This window comes from Miscanthus floridulus, chromosome 17, assembly GCF_019320115.1.
Source record: "Miscanthus floridulus cultivar M001 chromosome 17, ASM1932011v1, whole genome shotgun sequence".
NCBI classification, from domain to species: Eukaryota; Viridiplantae; Streptophyta; class Magnoliopsida; order Poales; family Poaceae; genus Miscanthus; species Miscanthus floridulus.
In genome coordinates, this window is record NC_089596.1 from 1,871,698 (window position 1) to 1,888,910 (window position 17,213).

General features: G+C 47.4%; 1 protein-coding gene and 1 pseudogene across 1 annotated transcript; one reads left to right on the top strand and one right to left on the bottom strand.

Moving 5' to 3' along the window:
- Positions 1–1,641: 1,641 nt before the first annotated feature.
- LOC136518306 (MFP1 attachment factor 1-like) lies at positions 1,642–10,022 on the bottom strand (annotated as a pseudogene).
- A 3,531-nt stretch (positions 10,023–13,553) lies between these two features.
- Positions 13,554–16,932, top strand: LOC136517187 (PGR5-like protein 1B, chloroplastic). The gene is made up of 11 exons (XM_066510715.1): positions 13,554–13,920; positions 14,055–14,176; positions 14,292–14,388; positions 14,497–14,597; positions 14,711–14,767; positions 14,881–14,957; positions 15,114–15,162; positions 15,517–15,627; positions 15,723–15,820; positions 15,900–15,975; positions 16,677–16,932. Exons 1-11 carry the CDS (start codon positions 13,728–13,730, stop codon positions 16,713–16,715), a joined length of 1,020 nt encoding a protein of 339 aa, XP_066366812.1. The 5' UTR covers positions 13,554–13,727; the 3' UTR covers positions 16,716–16,932.
- Positions 16,933–17,213: the final 281 nt, after the last annotated feature.

The window sequence follows — 17,213 nt, forward strand, 5'->3', positions numbered from 1 at the left end:
CGCAACCATACCCCTACATACCCTGCTATTAGGTTAGACACACGCTTACTGCTATATTTTATTTGCTTATACTTCTACTACGCTTATACTACATTAATGCGTGGTGTATTCTGGACTACGGGGAGAGTGCTGCGTGTGTGACTTAGGTGTGTGGAGGGTGAGGGTTGTGTCAACCAAGTTGGAGTATACGACGAGCCTGGGGCAAGTCTTGCCGTGGGGTGCTACCTGGGCACACCTGGAATGGATACCTGTGGTGGGTAAATGGTATATGAGGTGGTCCTAGGTGTGAACCTGTGATGGGAGGAGCCCGGGATGGAGGTGCTATGGTGGCACGGTAAATGGAAACCCTGATGAAGAAATTCTGGCTTGGTCAACCCTAGGGACTTACTAGTACTCAGATTCACTGGGAAGCCTTACGTACCACTCGCCCTATATGGTGCGGGATGGCCGGACTACTCGGTAGGATATTGCCACTACTGCTAGGTTGATAGTGGACAGTGCGAGGGAGGTACGGGGCGCGGAGGAATCCCCCACACCCTTCCGAGACTTCATGGTGACCTTATGGACCCGGCTCATGACTCACAGTTTCAGCCACCCCAGACTAGACTTGGGGTGTACCAGGGCTGAATGGTAGAGTGTCATTATCCTAGGCTAGCAAGCGGCCAGAATCAGCCCAGTTGACGACGGTCAGCGAGGAATGCGAATCTTGTGGTTATGTAAAACCTCTACAGAGTGTATGGTTGATCGATCAATACATGTGCCGACTTATCGGCTATGGACCTTTCCTGGGTTTCGCTTAAACTAGATAGAGAGATGAGTCATTCTTTTCTTCCCCCTTGGAAGTGAGTGTTCGGTCGTAGCTAGGGGCTACGGGCCTTGAGACAGTGTCGAGAGGGAGTTGGCCTGTCGACTGAGCGATGGTATAGTATGGTGATGGTGTGAAGATGGTGGTATGTCGATTCCCAGGATCAAAACCTGGCTCTGGAATGGAAAATGGGGTGGGATGGGTGTGTGAATGGTGTTAAAACTTGACCAACTGTTAATAAATACTGATATGCTGATACATAGGAAACCCCAGCCTTATAGGTTCCTTTTAATTATATTCAACTTGCATCCAATTTTCCCAAAGCAATGCTCATAGGGTTGGGAGTGGCCACTACAAATCGTACTGATAAATTTTGGCATACAGGTTCTGTTGAGGAGTATAGCTCCGAGGAGTTTGACAGTTGAGGGGTTCGTGCCTACGCTCGAGTTTGGCGATCTTATCATCAAGCTGTTCTAAATGAATGCTACTTTTGATTCCGCCAATGCGGTGATGTAATAATTTATATAATTCCGCACTATTTGTACTATGATATTATCGTTGTATGGATGTGATATTCGACTGGAATTTGGGTAATATGATCTACCACGGTCTTATTACACTTCAACTCTGTGGATTTCCCTTCGCGGAAATTGGGGTTGTTTCAACATTACGAAGAAATGCTTGCAGCATACGCGTATAAGCATTGCAACATATGCAACATCCATATGAAATACTTGAAATATACATATGAAACAACTAAAACATAGCCTTGCAATATGCCTAAAAACACCTGAAACACTTAAAATATAGCGTTGCCGGCGGCCACGACATACCTACTAGGGAACTGCGGTAGCCCCCTCCTCGACGAAGGCCGGGGACTCGGTGACGACGGACTTGGAGGCGGCGGCAAAGGCCTTGACGACACGCTCGACATCGGGCTCTGGGATAGCGCCATAACGCTGGGAGAGGATGATGGGCGCCGCGAGGATCTGCACGAGGCAGCGCACCATAGAGTCGCACGTGTGCTGCAATGCGGCCAAATGCTGAGTGACGGGAGTGTGGAGGATATATTCCTGGATACCACAAAATGGTAGAAGATATGTTAGGACTTATGAAAATTGTAATATAAATAGAATACCTACCATATAGTCGACTAAGATATTTTTCTTATAACCCTACCTCTTTAGAGTATATAAGGAGGGGCAGGGGTCCCCTAGTCGGCATCTAGACATCTCAATACAATCCATCAGAATAAAGGACGTAGGGTATTACATCGTACTGACGGCTTGAATCTGTCTAAATCTTGTGTCTTGGTGCTTGTATTACCATCTAGTTTGTGATCACGCGTAACTCTAACACACACTCTACCGTCATGAGTTCGTTGACAGTGACGCACCAAATAGGGGTGTGCGTGCTAATCCCGTGACGAACCAGATGAACCTCGACATCAACAGCACGTTCTCGACCACGGCCCTGTGCATCAACTACTCCGTTGGGGAGGTGCTCTACACTACACAAGGAGGCTCGCTGCGCGGTCCGATCGTCCGGAGTCCAGCCGGGTGTACCACGGACTCGAGGGTGGTTTCACGCGGTACACCGTGGTACGCAAAATCAAGCAGCATATCGCATCTCGCAACGAGCTCCAGAGTCGGACACGGAAGCAAAGTGAAGGACGAATTCATCTGCACAGAGGCGTGCGATCTGTGGGATCATCCAATCTTGATCTGCTGGTGGCTTCAAGCTCGGCCTCACGCAGATTCGAACCCATCGTAATGCCGAGCCTGGATAGAGCACGGAACCTGATGACATCAACTGCAGTCAGAAGACAACAAACAGCTTCTATAGTATTTTTCTCTTACAATAAAACAACTTTAGTCAACTTATCAGCCGACTTTAATACCAGCCGAACAGGCTCAGAAAAGCAAAACATATAAGTTGCAAGACCATACAAGATGACGTCGTGTACAAGTTAGAGAGAATTCCTTATTTGATACTGGGAAAATAAGTCATTCCTTTTTTGGTCCTGAAATTTTCTTCGTTCCCTGTTTGACACTCACTTCAACTTTCATCCATAATTTGGCACTACCGTCAAATCCATTAGCTAATGATGTTAACTGGCTGTTAAAAAGACGTTTTTGCCTCTAGAAAAAAAAGCGACGAAGCAAATTTGAGAGGAAAAAAAGCCTGCACCCGCCTCTGATGCATGCGCCCAGCTGCAAAAAAAAGGTGCATGTTTTTTTTCCTCTCAAATTTGCTTCGCCGCTTTTTTTCTAGGAGCAAAAATATCTTTTTAACAGCCAGTTAACACCGTTAGCTAACGGATTTGACGGTAGTGTCAAATTAGTGATGAAAGTTGAAGTGAGTGTCAAATAGGGAACGAAAAAAAATTCAGGACCAAGAAAGAAACGACTCATTTTTTCGGTGTCAAATAAGGAATTCTCTCTACAAGTTATGCCCAATCAGCAATTAAAGCACGACAAAAAATGCATGGAAGCTATTAGTGCAAACTGACGACTACGAGCCGCAAGCACGAGCCACCAACGAGCAGCTAAGCGAGCCGTCCAATCCGTCAAGCGAGCTGTTTACTCGGACATCGTGACACGCTGACTACTCCACTCGGCCGTCAATTTCCAAATCTGATCCGCCTAAGGCCGATCAGTAACATAAGGACGACGTCGTCTAGACTACTCGCTTCAATTGTCTGCCGCGCCGTAATGATGATCGCCGCGAAGAAGGACGCTACGACGACCGCGACCGCCGCCATGACAGGGCCACACAATTTCGTCGACGCCGACCAGATAACATCATACGTCGTCGACCAGACGTTCTGACTAAAAATAAGTATTCTTCTTATATCTGCATTTAATACAATTTTCTCCACGATTTCATCATATTTTCTTCAATTATTATTTCTTCATTTATTCTCCATGATTACTGTCTCCGAGATGCTCCATTCGTTCTCCATGTGAAATATCTTTAAGATACTCCATCGACTCGTGGACTAGCCACGTTCTCATTCATGTTATCCAGAAACGGCCCTGTTATTGATCTCGCACCTACACGTGCACGGGTGCCAGCGCTGTGCGTTATGGGCGGTTGGCAGCAGCTCTTCGGCGATGCTCGTACTCATACGCGTAAATGGGTGCCAGCCACTCTACGCTATGGGGTATGTGTGTGGCAGAACCGTCCAAAATAACTTGCTTTCGAAGGCGCTCGTCTTTCACTAGACACTAAGCACCTCAAAAGTAAGCTACATCGGACAATTCCGTCGAGCACACTCCAAGGGAGAACTCGAAACAATCCACGTTTTACATCCAGAATCCAATAATGAGTACGAGCTTATAATACTTAGTTCATTTCATACAACAAGAGTTCTTGAAAATTATTTATTACAATACCAGAGTTCAGAGTGTGATAATTAAACAACGGAATAAAAATAAACATCTAGCGGAAATGATACAAGGATCCGTCTATGCTCACCAGAAGAATCCTTCACACAAGAGCTACTCCTCAAGCTGCACCTACAATAGGGGTAAAATAAACCATGAGTACACAATGTACTCGCAAGACTTACCCGACTAGTAGGAATAGTTTCCCGACTCTCAAGGATATGATAGGCAATATGTGTTTGCTATTTTCTTTTTGTTTACGGAAAGCATTACTAATAGTTCATTCTTACGGTCAAGTTTTATTAGCAGTCATGATTACTTCTTTAGCTAACCATTCTAGGTAAGCACATGTTCTACTTTCAAGCAAGAGTTAAGCAATCAGAACCATTTCACTATCTTTCATTTTCCAGTTCTTACTATAGTGCTAGACCATAGTCAAGTCATACCGTCTCAAGGAAACGGCGATTCGTAAACCAATGTATCCCAGCTGGGTACACCGAAACACGCGCCATGTTTGTACCCTAGGCACAAATAAGACCAACCCATTCCACTTCTGTCACGGGGTCCAGGTCCCCGTCCAAACTTGGACTCCAAGCCTCCACACTTGAGATCTGGTCTCAATATGGTGCTTAGACCTCCACCTTTCTCCGTCTCCAATCAGTCGGTCCAGAAAGAGCCGAAACCACGATAAGAGCGTAACGATTCTTCCCGCTCTCATAAGCAAGTATGTGCTCAGGATAATAAGTCTGCGACCTGACTACCATCCACAGCAACGGACGGTCATTAATTGACACGAACAGGGAAAACAGTGTAACCAAGCTAAGCACCGTTGGCCGTGAGACATAACATGTTACACCAACCATTACCCATACCATATCCTTGCCCTGTCTCAATTTTTTCTTTCATCATTTTATTATGAGAGTACTAATAATCTCCTATTGTGAGCAATGACATGTTACTCACGCTCCGATGACATAAGCATAGCATCTACTCGAACCTGCACTAGTAAGACTCTTAGGACATGTATATCTATGTATGTGGTTTTCATGAAATTCATATAACATAAATGCACAATACATATATATACGGTGAATTATAAAATAGAGGTTATGCACCGGGACTTGTCTTGGACAGGTGCGGTGTCAGCTGAGTCAGTCAGTGACGGCTTCGGGACCTCCTCCTACATGAGAATCTCCTCTCCGTACTTCTCGATGATCTTCTCGAACTCGTGATCACCAGTGGTCACGATCTTCGTCAACTCTTCTCTAGATGCATGCGATGATGATGCAATACTTAGCATTTGGACAACAATAACTCTTAAAATAAGAATACGCATACTAAGCTACTAAGATAACTCTAATGACTAAGATACTAAGCTAACTATCATTTTCATCAAGCAAAGTGTTGGGTTCAACTAATAAACCCTTAGCCTGGCAATTTAAGGATATATCTTTATTTCTACTAGTGATTTAATGTATATTGAAACAAAGAGTATTTAACTACCCTAATGCTTAGTCTATTCTAAAGCTACAAAATTATAGTGAGCACATAATAATACAATCAAACTGCTGTAAAAATTTCAGAATCAAAACTATCATCAATTCATAATAAAAAAATTCCTATAATAGTTAACTTAATATTATGAAGCACTTTCAAATGATTTAATAGCTCCTAGTGCTAACACATATAAACATGAACTAAATACACCAACAGATAGATCACAATTTTAGGAACCTAACAAAATTTGTTTCGCAATTTTTGAACACCCACACGAATTTATATTAATTACCAAAGATCAGCTAGAATTAAATTAGAAAACCATTCACAAATTCCTAGAAAAAGAAAAATCAATCTGACGCGCGGCCCACACGTGCGGCCCATGCAACGCGGCGCGTGCGCGCGCAGCGGCCCGCTTTCACGACCCACGTGAGGCCAGCCCATGGCAGGGAAGCCCGCGCGCTAGCGTTTTTGCAAAAGAGTCCTCGATTTTCTTCCGAATCACACCTAAGCCCCAATACTATTTCCCCCTCTCTCAAATCTTCTCACTTAACCCCCTGACTTTTTGGGAATTCCCCCATGCGACCCCCGGCGACTCAGCGCACGGCGGCGGCGACACAGCGCGGCTGCGCCGGCCACCTGGGACCTGCACCGGCCCACGTAATGGGCCAGTCACCGTCTCCGACTCGAGCGGCTACGCTAAGCGTCGGTGCGGGTGACATGACTTGCCGGGGGAAGGTTGCAGCGGCGCGCGGCCATCCGCGACGGCGGTGCCACTGTTCCGGTGAGCTGGGGCAGCTACAGACCTAATTGGTTAGTGTGCAAGCATCAGGTGGCTACCATGGACCAGGCCAAAGCGACGGTTGGAGCGGAGGACGATGGTGGAGGGCTAGCCACGTGCGGTCGAGCTGTGCGGTGACGCACCACGGCAGCACGGTGGCGTAAGCGATGACGGTGAGGCGGTAGAGGTTCGGCTAAGGCACGCAGGGCAAAGAGGGGTTTGAGGCGAGTCTAGCGGTGCAGCTAATTTGGCTCGAGGTGGTCAGATGGGGGCTACCCTCAGTGATTCAAAATTAAAGTTTGGCCGGGCACCATTCAAGGCAGGGTGGGAACGGTTGGCTAGGCGGCTTGATGGCAGAGCTAGAGACATGATGAATCGGGCAATGGTGACTTCTCCCTGCTTGTTTTAATGGCGCGACTCAGTCCACCATGCCAGTAGAGCAGAGAGAGGGGAGGGGTAGGTCAGAGCTCAGCTCGTCCTCGCCTTGGCGGGGCGTGACTGGCCACTAGCGAGTCGGCACACGTGCAAGTGCTACGGGCCATCACGGCCAGAGGGAACGTGTGCGCGCCCACGACCAGGCACGACATGTGTGGCCGTAGTGCCATAAATGGCGAGGCGACGACGCCGGTAGCAGGGACAAGGCCACGTGCGCGGTGAGGCGAGCAGTAGCGGCAGTGGCTGCGCCACAGCGTGAGGTAGGGAGGGCAGCAGCACAATAGCAGTGCGACAGCGGATGGGGCTGCAGATCGACAGAGTGGCAGCGGTGGTCATCGGGGCACAGTGGCCAGCAGCTGGCTGGGCAGGCGACCAGTGGCAGGCGTATTGGCTAGCCGTAGCCAGACCGTAGCCAAGCCACGGCCAAGCTAGGTCAGCCTCAGCTGGACAGCGCGGGCGAGCACGGCACGGCGACGCAGAGCGACTACGTGTGGTGACCGCGCGCATAGGCGAGGCAGCCCGAGACTGTGTTCGTGCACAGATTGTAAAGCGTCTCTCAACACTAATCCAACTCGGTTGCGGCTAAACCACCTTGACCATGCTGAAGGAGGTACATCAGGCTACCATAAGGAGCAAAATCATAGCACTGACCTTTAGCTAAATTTTTCAGAATTAATTCACCAACATAGCATTGCCATACTGTTATTGGACTTAAGAATTTTTTCTAGGTCTTGAGCTGAATTTGATTTCAAGTTTCATGTTTAGGCTATTAGAAATATTAGCTAGCAATGTTACTTCAAACATTATTTAAGCATCACACACATGTTCTATAGTATTTTGTTCCATGAAAATTGGTTTAAAACCCTACTTGATAATTGTCTGAGTTATGGAATAGCATCTCATTTAGCATTTTTATTGATTATTTTATGTTGCAATACTTCATGTATTCATTCCATCACATGCATTATTACATAAACATGATGTTCATGACATGATTTAGTAATTTGTTTAGGGCGTAACATCGAGGGTGTTACAATGGGCTAGTCGGGGCTGGTGATGCTATGCAGAACCAACCAGAAGGAAATCACTCATATTTTAAATATGACATTTTAAACAAATATAATGTTTATCTACTCTGCTCTACCGTCTTTATCGTCGAGTTCATATATTTTTTCACATCATGTGCTATCGATTCTACATATTTGTATTACAGGGTCCGGTTCGGTCAACGAGCTTATTTTTTACGCTCGGGGACTAGATCAGTCGAGAAGGACAAGAGGATCACTGCCCGAGGGGTCACACCACCTGGCGGTCGCACTTCGTCGCCGACCAGTTGACCGGACTGCTCGGCGCTCACTTTGACTCGGCGCTCAATTCGCCGCCGACCAGTTGGTTGGGCTGCCCGGTGCTTGCTTCATCGCCTACCAGTTGGTCAGATTGCTCGTCGCTTGGGTTTCATCATCAGCTACGCTGGGAGCTTATCAGCTATGCTGGGGACTCCTCGGTATTCGGATTCTTCGTACTAGAGTCACCAGCTAAGCTGGGGACTCCATCGTCGGTCAGATTTTGCTACGTCGTGAAGCTGAAATTCTCAGAGGGAAAATTCACCTGCCGGTTTACTACGTTTTGACGGTGTTGCATGTCATGTATGCTATCAAGCTGCTCCATGCTGTTTGGATCAAGGTTCTGATATGATCCTGGGCGGCATGTCGGGGCCTTGATAAGTACATGGCAGATGATGCTGGCTATTTCACGCATCAACACTGGAATATCATACTCGAGCAAGTTCGAGGCCTGCAGACCAGTTAAACTGGCCGGTTGTTTATTTTCTCCGATGGACTACCGACTAAACTGGTCGGGCTCAGGCTTGGGGACTAAGTGTGTACACTTCACCTCGCGGTGAGTGTACTTTTCTTAGCTAAGCTGGGGACTAACTGTGTGATCGGCTACGCATCTGGAGTCTTGTATTTTTTTTACTCTGCCACCACGTGAATTATTTACCTAATGTCAGGCTCGGGGACTAAGTGGCTACACTTCACCTGACGGTGAATGCAGTGCTTTTTTTCCTAATTCACCCTCCTTATTGACTAAGTCATGGATGATAATCATCCAACCTCGCAAACGGTGTCTAAGTGGCTATACTTCATCTGAGGTGAAGAAATCTCAAATTTAATTTTGAGCCCTTACATCCTTTTGGTAAGCCTTACTTGAGTAAGTCTGAGGTCTATTTACTAGTTAAACTGGTCATCAACCATTTTCACTGGCCGGATCATCAGTTAAACTAGTCGACCGCCTATTTTACCATTCGGACTACCAGTTGAACTGGTCGGATTACCAGTTAAACTGGTTGGCTTCAAGTTTGACTGCTCGAACGTGATCAAGACAGCGTTGCTGAGCGGATACAAGGCGCTCGGGGACTTATCCCCGGGTACCACAAGATGGTAGAAGATATGCTAGGACTCTTATGAAAATTGTAATCTAAATAGAATACATACCTTATAGTCGACTAGGATATTTTTCTTGTAACCCTACCTCTCCAGAGTATATACGGAGGAACAGGGGTCTCATGGTCGGCATCTAGACATCTCAATACAATCCATCGAAACACAGAACGTAGGGTGTTACATCATATTAACGGTTTGAACCTGTCAAAATCTTGTGTGCCGTTGCTTGTATTATCGCACAAATTTTGGAGTCCGCAAGCTGACGTACGGATGCCATACAAGCTAACAGAATAAATAAGATCTTGCATGTACGTGTGTATCTCCAGGAGGCATGCAAACGCCCTCGGTTCGAACATGCAAGTACCTCGGCGACAGACTCCGTGTTTTAGTGCACACGAAGGCCACGCAAAGATTGCTGTGATATACATGCACTCGTGGGTCACCTGGAGGATCCCGCAAACGGCGGTTCATCTACTCGCCGAGATGCATCAAGCGACTACACCCGTTCGGCTACGTCTCCGCGTACCCGTCCAACTGCAGCGAGCCGCCCGAGTGGTAAGCAAGCCGTCCACGCAACATCCACCTACTCGGATCTCTTGGCGCCCGCGGTAGCCGCCGGGGCGGTGTCCGCAGATCCCTCGCGCGGCAGCGTTGGGGGCGTCCTCCGCCATGGCTGCGCCATGTTGGGGAGAGTTCGGAGTGGACCATGCCGTAATCCATGGCGGCGAGCGGAGAGGTCGCGTCTCTGGACTCAACTGAAGCCAGGATGCGAATGTTTCTGGAGTAATTTGTTTTTACAAACTTTTAGAGTGGAGTTGAGAGCAAAACGTTGTAGGCCGTCGCGGCCCACGTTCGGACACCGGACTCCCTAACCAGAGAAGTGCTTCGCAACGTTGGCGTGGTGTGGCCTCCTACGTCCTAGTGCGAGGGTTCCCTGATGCCCTCTTGTTGCTACGGTGTCCAAAATCTGCAGTGCCATCTACTGCGCGCCAAATCAATCCTCATCCGATTAGAAAGCTTCTTAAAGATGGCGTTGGATGACGTGTGGCCTATTCTACCTAATGTTGGGCCCTCCTAGGCCCACTAAGCTTGTCCTGGGCGCCCACGGCATTGTAAATCTTGTTTGATCTTCTAGATCTTTAGCAAAGTGCATCTTTACACCATATATACCTTATTTTGCAACATGGATAAAAAATATAAGTACCTTGCAAAAAACGTTAGTTTCCAGGGGTTAGTCAGTGGCATATATAGCATACAAATTAAGCATAGATATCAGGAGAAATTGATACGAAAGATGTCGCTACAAATAGCTCCAATAGTATTATTATAGAGTTTTGACGATGAAGTATTATTCTAGAGTCCCTAGCATCTTGAAGATCAAGGTGTCATGCACAGACCCCAGACTGGTCGACTGTTAGGCAGCCCAGAGGCTGCACTCAAGTGCTCCAGAGGTCAAGTGGCTAGTGACGACATTTGTTTCTTTCCCTTTCCTGACCGCAAATGACATGTTCTCTAGGTGTTTTTGGCATAACAGGGCATGAGGAAGACCTAGGATATGAAAGATACTTCCATGCCTTCTGGTCACTCAAGCATGTCTGACACAAATTTCTAAGCACTCTGTGACCTGAAGGAGTTTTGAGGCTTGTGTTGCTTCTTGGGTCAATTTCACATTTCTGCCACATTTGTGTGCTATAGCTCATGAATTTCTAATAATTTTGGGGCACCGATGACTACCGGGTAGCTTGGATGCATCCTAGATGTCTAGTGCCCAATGGAATGTTTTTTGAGCCAGTTTCGAGATCCAGATGATGCATTGCTTTGGTGTTATAGACCCTCGAGGCCTCTAGACATAGGTTCATGGATTTATGGTGTTTCCGAATGCCTTGGTTTGGCCACTTGTTAAGAGTCCATGTGTGAAGTTTAAGTCACTAGAGGAATGTGTTCGTTGCACCTTGGTGGTCACCAATGATATGTTCTCAGGTGTTTTTGGGGTTACTAGGGCATCGGGAGGCGAATGATTCAAAGGTTGTGCTTACACCTTTTGGTTTGTTCCAACACGTTTGGTATGACTTTCAAGGCATTCTAGGGCCTTTGGAGTTTTGTTTTTTTTTTTTTTTGGGGGGGGGGGGGGGGGGGGGGGGGGGGCACTGAAATTATACAAGATCGCAGATTGCCGAGAAAGCCCTGCTAAATGTGTCGAAACAACAAAAAAACATAAAAATAGTCACATGAACCACCAGAAAATTTATAACCTGAATATTCGAGAGGCCCGAGGGGCACAGAGAATCCAAATAACCCGTCGTATCATTCATGACTAAAACTAGGTAGAGAAATATTACGTCAGCTACACTACATCTTGGCAGCTAGCCGCTCCCGGTCTCAACTCTCAACTCAACGTGGCACAAATGTAAAAGTCAGCGTCGGATGGCCAAAACTACACGAGCGAGGCTGCAGAGTAATAATATCTCCGAGGCAAAATTGATTTCATAGCATCGAAAGATCACGATATTTGAAAAATACCATCGAAAGACATCCGTTACGTAAAGTACCACAGAAGAATGGACTGTTACCTTCAAATAGTATTCCGTTACGGTGGCCGCTTTTGCCGTGAATTCCTCCGTTGAGGCACATTTGTTCCCCCATTTCAAAGAACCAGAGCACACACGTCGGCGTACGGGCACAACCCGATTCGCCCTGGAGAGGGCACAACGACCATGACTGACCAGCCGGCGGCCTTCGCGATGGCTGGCCGCACCTATCGATGTCAGTGGCGTGGCCTGATATGGCTCATAGGAGCATGGCCTCGTGCCCGCGCGACATGCAACACGGGAGATGGCGGTGACATGCAGCAATGGCGAACCTGGCGACTACAAGGTCACCGCGGGTACACGTCAGGTGCGTGGGGGTGCTAGAGGGGCTGTTCTGGGCATGGCTTGTGCGGGGTTGAGTAAGAGCAATGGGGCGGCTCACCATGCGGAAAAAACAAGCGTCTACGGCCGGCGGCGAGCAGGACGGAGGCGGCCCGCGAAGTAGGGCTGCCGCGCGGAGTTTCGGCCGAAGGAGGTGCACGCGGTGGTGGTGGACGCGGTAGTGTAGCTGGCTTGGTGGAGGCGCCTCCGATTAGAGCTGTCCACGGGAGTTCCCCGCATTGTGGCCATGGCGAGCAGCAGGAACAACGCACCTGGCGGCAGCATGATCTAGCGTCCTAGAGCGGATTTGCCCAGTTCAGGTGAGCCGTGGTCGGACGAAGTCCGGACGGATGTGGTTGTACGCTCGGGCGAGGCGCTAGTGGTTTGCACCCATGGTAACAGCGACGGCGGACCGAGAGCCGACCATGGCAGCGGACAGCAGCAGTTTTGGCGACATGGCGTGGCTCCGGCCCGAAGTTGTTTGCTATCGTGCGCAGGGGTGAGAACATGCTGGCGGAGATGGTGGGGCACACAGCTCGGCAGTGGTACGGTGGTGCCAACGGTGGGGAACGGTGGTGGTGAGAGCTGAGAGCAGATCGGCGGCTCCGAGCTTGGTGTTCAGACACAGGCACAGGCAGCCATCGTCCCAGATCCCAACCATCGCGAGTACTCATATATGCAAGCACGATTGATATATGATCCATGCACGTACGCACAGTCGCGCACACATGGCACTGGTCTCCTGGCATTCTCCACGGAAGTGAGGGCGTGAGGCAGCTGCGGCCGCCGCCGTGCGGACCCGGCGTGGCTGGGCCGTGCGAGGTAGCCACGTGGCGTGGGGCATGTATCGCTGCCTATCAGCCCCATGCCCAACCAGACAGCTGGGTTGAGGAAGAAAGGTGTCTCGACGGAGGAATTCATGACAACAGCCGCCATCGTGATAGAATGCTATTTGAAGGTCACGGTTCGTTCTTTCGGTGGTATTTTACGTGACGAACGTCTTTTGATGATATTTTTTAAATGTCGTGAACTTTGGATGCTATGAAACCGATTTTTCCTGTCTCCAAATATTGCTCGCAAGTCGCAATTGGTGCCAATTTTCTTAAAGAAGTAAAAATCCATAGGATCAGCAGTGAGCTCCCACCACACGACAAGTGTCGAGAAATCTAACGAAGCCGCGCGCGCAGCAGGAGCAGGAGGAATGGACAACGGATGGATGCTCTGCTTTCTTCTTCTTCCCTCCTCCACACATCCCGTTCCTACCGCCCAGGAGTGGGGAATCAGTGAGCTCCTTCCCCACCAATCATATCTCCATTATCCCGCGGTTCCGCCCAGCTGCTCCACATCTCACCACGCGCGCGCGCACACACACACTCTCTCTTCTCCAGCTAGGAGCCAGCTCGCTCGCCTAGTACTGATCACTGTCGCTTGCTTGCCAGTCACCGCCTCGATCGCAACGCCCTTGGCATGGCGTCCGAGGTGTGGCTATCGTCGGCGTCTCGCCTCCCATCCCTCTCCAACGCACCACCTCGCTTCCGCTCCAAGTCAGCCGCCACCACAACCGCCTCTTTGTTCTCTTCCTGCCCCCGCCCTGCTCGCGGCGCCCTGCCTGTGCTGCGCGTCCGCCGCCGCCGCTGTCTTCGCGCCACAGAGCAGCAAGGTCCGCCACCGGGTGCACTCCACCTGTTCGACTTAATTAACTACGCACAAGTTCGGTTATTTATCTATCTAGTCTAGCAAAGTATATATAATATAACTGGTTTGCTTTCCGTGGCTGTGGCTTTGATTCGGCAGGCCAGGTTCAGGAGCAAGACGACGAGGTGGTGGACAGCAACATCCTCCCCTACTGCAACATCGACAGGAAGCAGAAGAAGACGCTCGGAGAGATGGAGCAGGAGTTCCTGCAAGCCTGTCAGGTTTTCTTTACCCTACCTACAACAAGGACATACATACATACAGGATTTTCAGCTTAATTCTTTGATATAATTTCGCTTGATGCCTCATCATTGAGCGTTCCCTCCAACGAACCAGGCCTTTTACATTGACCAGAAGGCCATCATGTCCAACGAGGAGTTTGACAACCTCAAGGAGGAGCTCATGTGGGAGGGGAGCAGCGTCGTCATTCTAAGTAAGCATGTTTATTTGCTCCACTACTAACAGCCTGTGCTCAAGTCTTTGCGCAAAAAATAGGTGTGGCGTCGATACAAATTACTACTTTCCTGTGTGCTGTTTCCAGGCGAAGATGAGCAAAAGCTTCTGGAAGCTTCCATGGCCTATGCCGCTGGCAGCCCCATCATGTCTGATGCTGAATTCGACGAACTCAAACTCAAATTAAAGGTTGGGCCTCTCCTTCCATCCTGTGTATACTTGCAACGATGATATATATACACACTTCATGTCCATGTTCGCTGACAAAGTTCTCTGCTATGCTGTTCGATCACCTTCGTTAGACAGACGGCAGTGTCATTGTGATGGAGGGTCCCAGGTGCAGTCTAAGGAGTCATAAGGTAAATAATTGTTTTAAAAAATATTAGAATTGGAGTTATGTATTCCAATGGCAGGCTGATTACCTTTTACTCTGTGCAAGTAAGTATTCTGATATGCATCCTATATGGTACAGGTGTACAGTGACTTGAATGTTGACTACCTAAAGATGTTCCTGCTAAATGTTCCAGCCACCACTGTAGCTCTGGGACTGTGAGTTCATCCTTCATTCTTATACTTAAATCTTCTTTTATTATATATCTATGACTGTTCCAGTTATTCTTTTACTTACTTAAGCTAGTAGGCTTTAATTTGTTGTGTTTGTTCACCCTCTTGATGAATATCTAACATTACTTTCCTTACATTTAGGTTCTTTTTCATTGATGAATTGACTGGTTTTGAGATCAATGTATTCCAGGTCAGTGTCCACCTGATTCAAGTACCTTATTTCTTATCCAATTTCTTACTAAGCTATGACCAAATATGCGATACATCCTGACAATTGCCCCTCTGACACACCCCCTCTCTAAAGCTTCACTACTTAGTCCAAGAAATGTTGAAAGAATAAATATTTCTTGGTATTTATATATTTTTTGGATAATAAAGCTGTACGTATCAAATTATAGTTTTGAAGAATGACCACAATTTGCTTATTAATATGCATTCTTTGCTCTCTGCCTGTTCGAGGATAAAAAAATTATCCATGCTTAAGTCATTGGTCTAGGTCCACATCCTTCTTCTGTTAACTCTGCATTCTTCTTGAATAATGCAGCTGCCAGAGCCTTTCGGATTCATTTTCACATGGTTTGCTGCTTTGCCCCTAATATTGTTCTTAGCACAGTTATTGACTAAGGCTATAGTCCAGGACTTTCTAATCCTCAAGGTATTTGTCCGTCGCGCTAACCATTGTTCTTTATGGCAGAGTATATATATTGAAGTAGAAAGGAAACTGATGATTTTATTTTTCTCTGGATCTAGGGGCCATGTCCAAATTGTGGTACTGAGAACCTTTCCTTCTTTGGGACTATACTATCAGTCTCTAGTGGCGGTACAACAAACAAAGTGAAATGTGCAAAGTATGTCCCTTTATCATAGATTATGTCACTCTTGATGTGCTTATTTCTAAGAAGCATCGTTGCAATGTTCTATTTCCAGTTGCAGTACCAAGCTGGAATATGACTCAAAATCTCGGGTGATCACACTTCCAGAAGCATCAAGTGCATATACAAAGGTACGAGTCTACACTCTGCAGCATATGTAGCAGATAAATGAGTGAAACGTTTTGTACTGCTTGCCTTGCAAATTAGTATGAACACCCCTCAAAAAGCTTTGGCCCACGCTTTTTGTTGCGACAACTCTGGTCTCTGTTTGCAGCCGGGTATGGAAAAAAATGCACAACCTTATACCAATGATGTTTAGCTGTTGCTTTGTAGTCAATCCAGTAAATATGCTGGCCAAGTACAAATAGAGTTACCTGTTTATTTGTTGTTCCTAAAATGTATGATACATAGACTGCATTTTAGCACTGTTCGCCTAAACGGTTGTTTAGCCCGTTTAAACACCGTGTAAACGCTACACGATGGTGCGCCGTTTCCATTTAATCACCCGTTTACCCCGTTTAATTGGCCGTTTAGCCCGTTTAATGGGACGTTTTGCCCAAATAATGGTTAAACGGTAGGTGACCGACTGTTTACCGTTTAACGTTTAGGAAAACACTGCATTTTAGTGGGGACATATAACATCAAAGTAACTACAATGAAGTGTCTGTCATAATGGTGCTAAAGAGCTCACCTATGTTGAATCAAATTTCTTATCTAATGATATAAAATCAAAATGTGGTCAAGCGCATGCGAGACACACTGTGTGCAGCCTGAAAAGTGACAGTTCCGATGATATAAAATCTGGCATTTTATTTTAATTTCTTTTTTTCAGGAACAGGGAGCTCCGGAGCTTGCGAGTTCTATAGAATAAAGGTGGCTGTCCGCACAGTATAACAATTACTAGAATTGGTTTGTAGCAGCCTCAGCTGGGAATCTGTAGCAGACTATGGATGAGTTGCAGAGTGCTGTGTGTGTATAGGAAGGAAAAGCTTAGGTGCAGCTGCCGCCTGCCGATTGTACAATCACTATTGACAGTCCAGTACGTTGGCATGACGTATGCGATCATCTCAAGTCCGGGCTTTGAAGCACTGATTTTGGCAATGAACATACAGATATGCATGCAAAGCCCAGGTCTACTGACCGGCCACGGCCAGGCTGACTGATGAGCCCAAGCCCAGCACACGGCCCACGTAACCGAACCTCCTTCTCTAGGTTGCTATATACTCGGCCTCTTTCATGTTTGAATAACTTTAATTTGTTCCTCAAGCAAGCTGCAATCAGAGAATTAATACCATTCCAGATCGATGAACAGAATTAGCAAGCAAGCATTTTGCATTGCTCCACCAAACAAAAATTCGGTCGCCTAAAT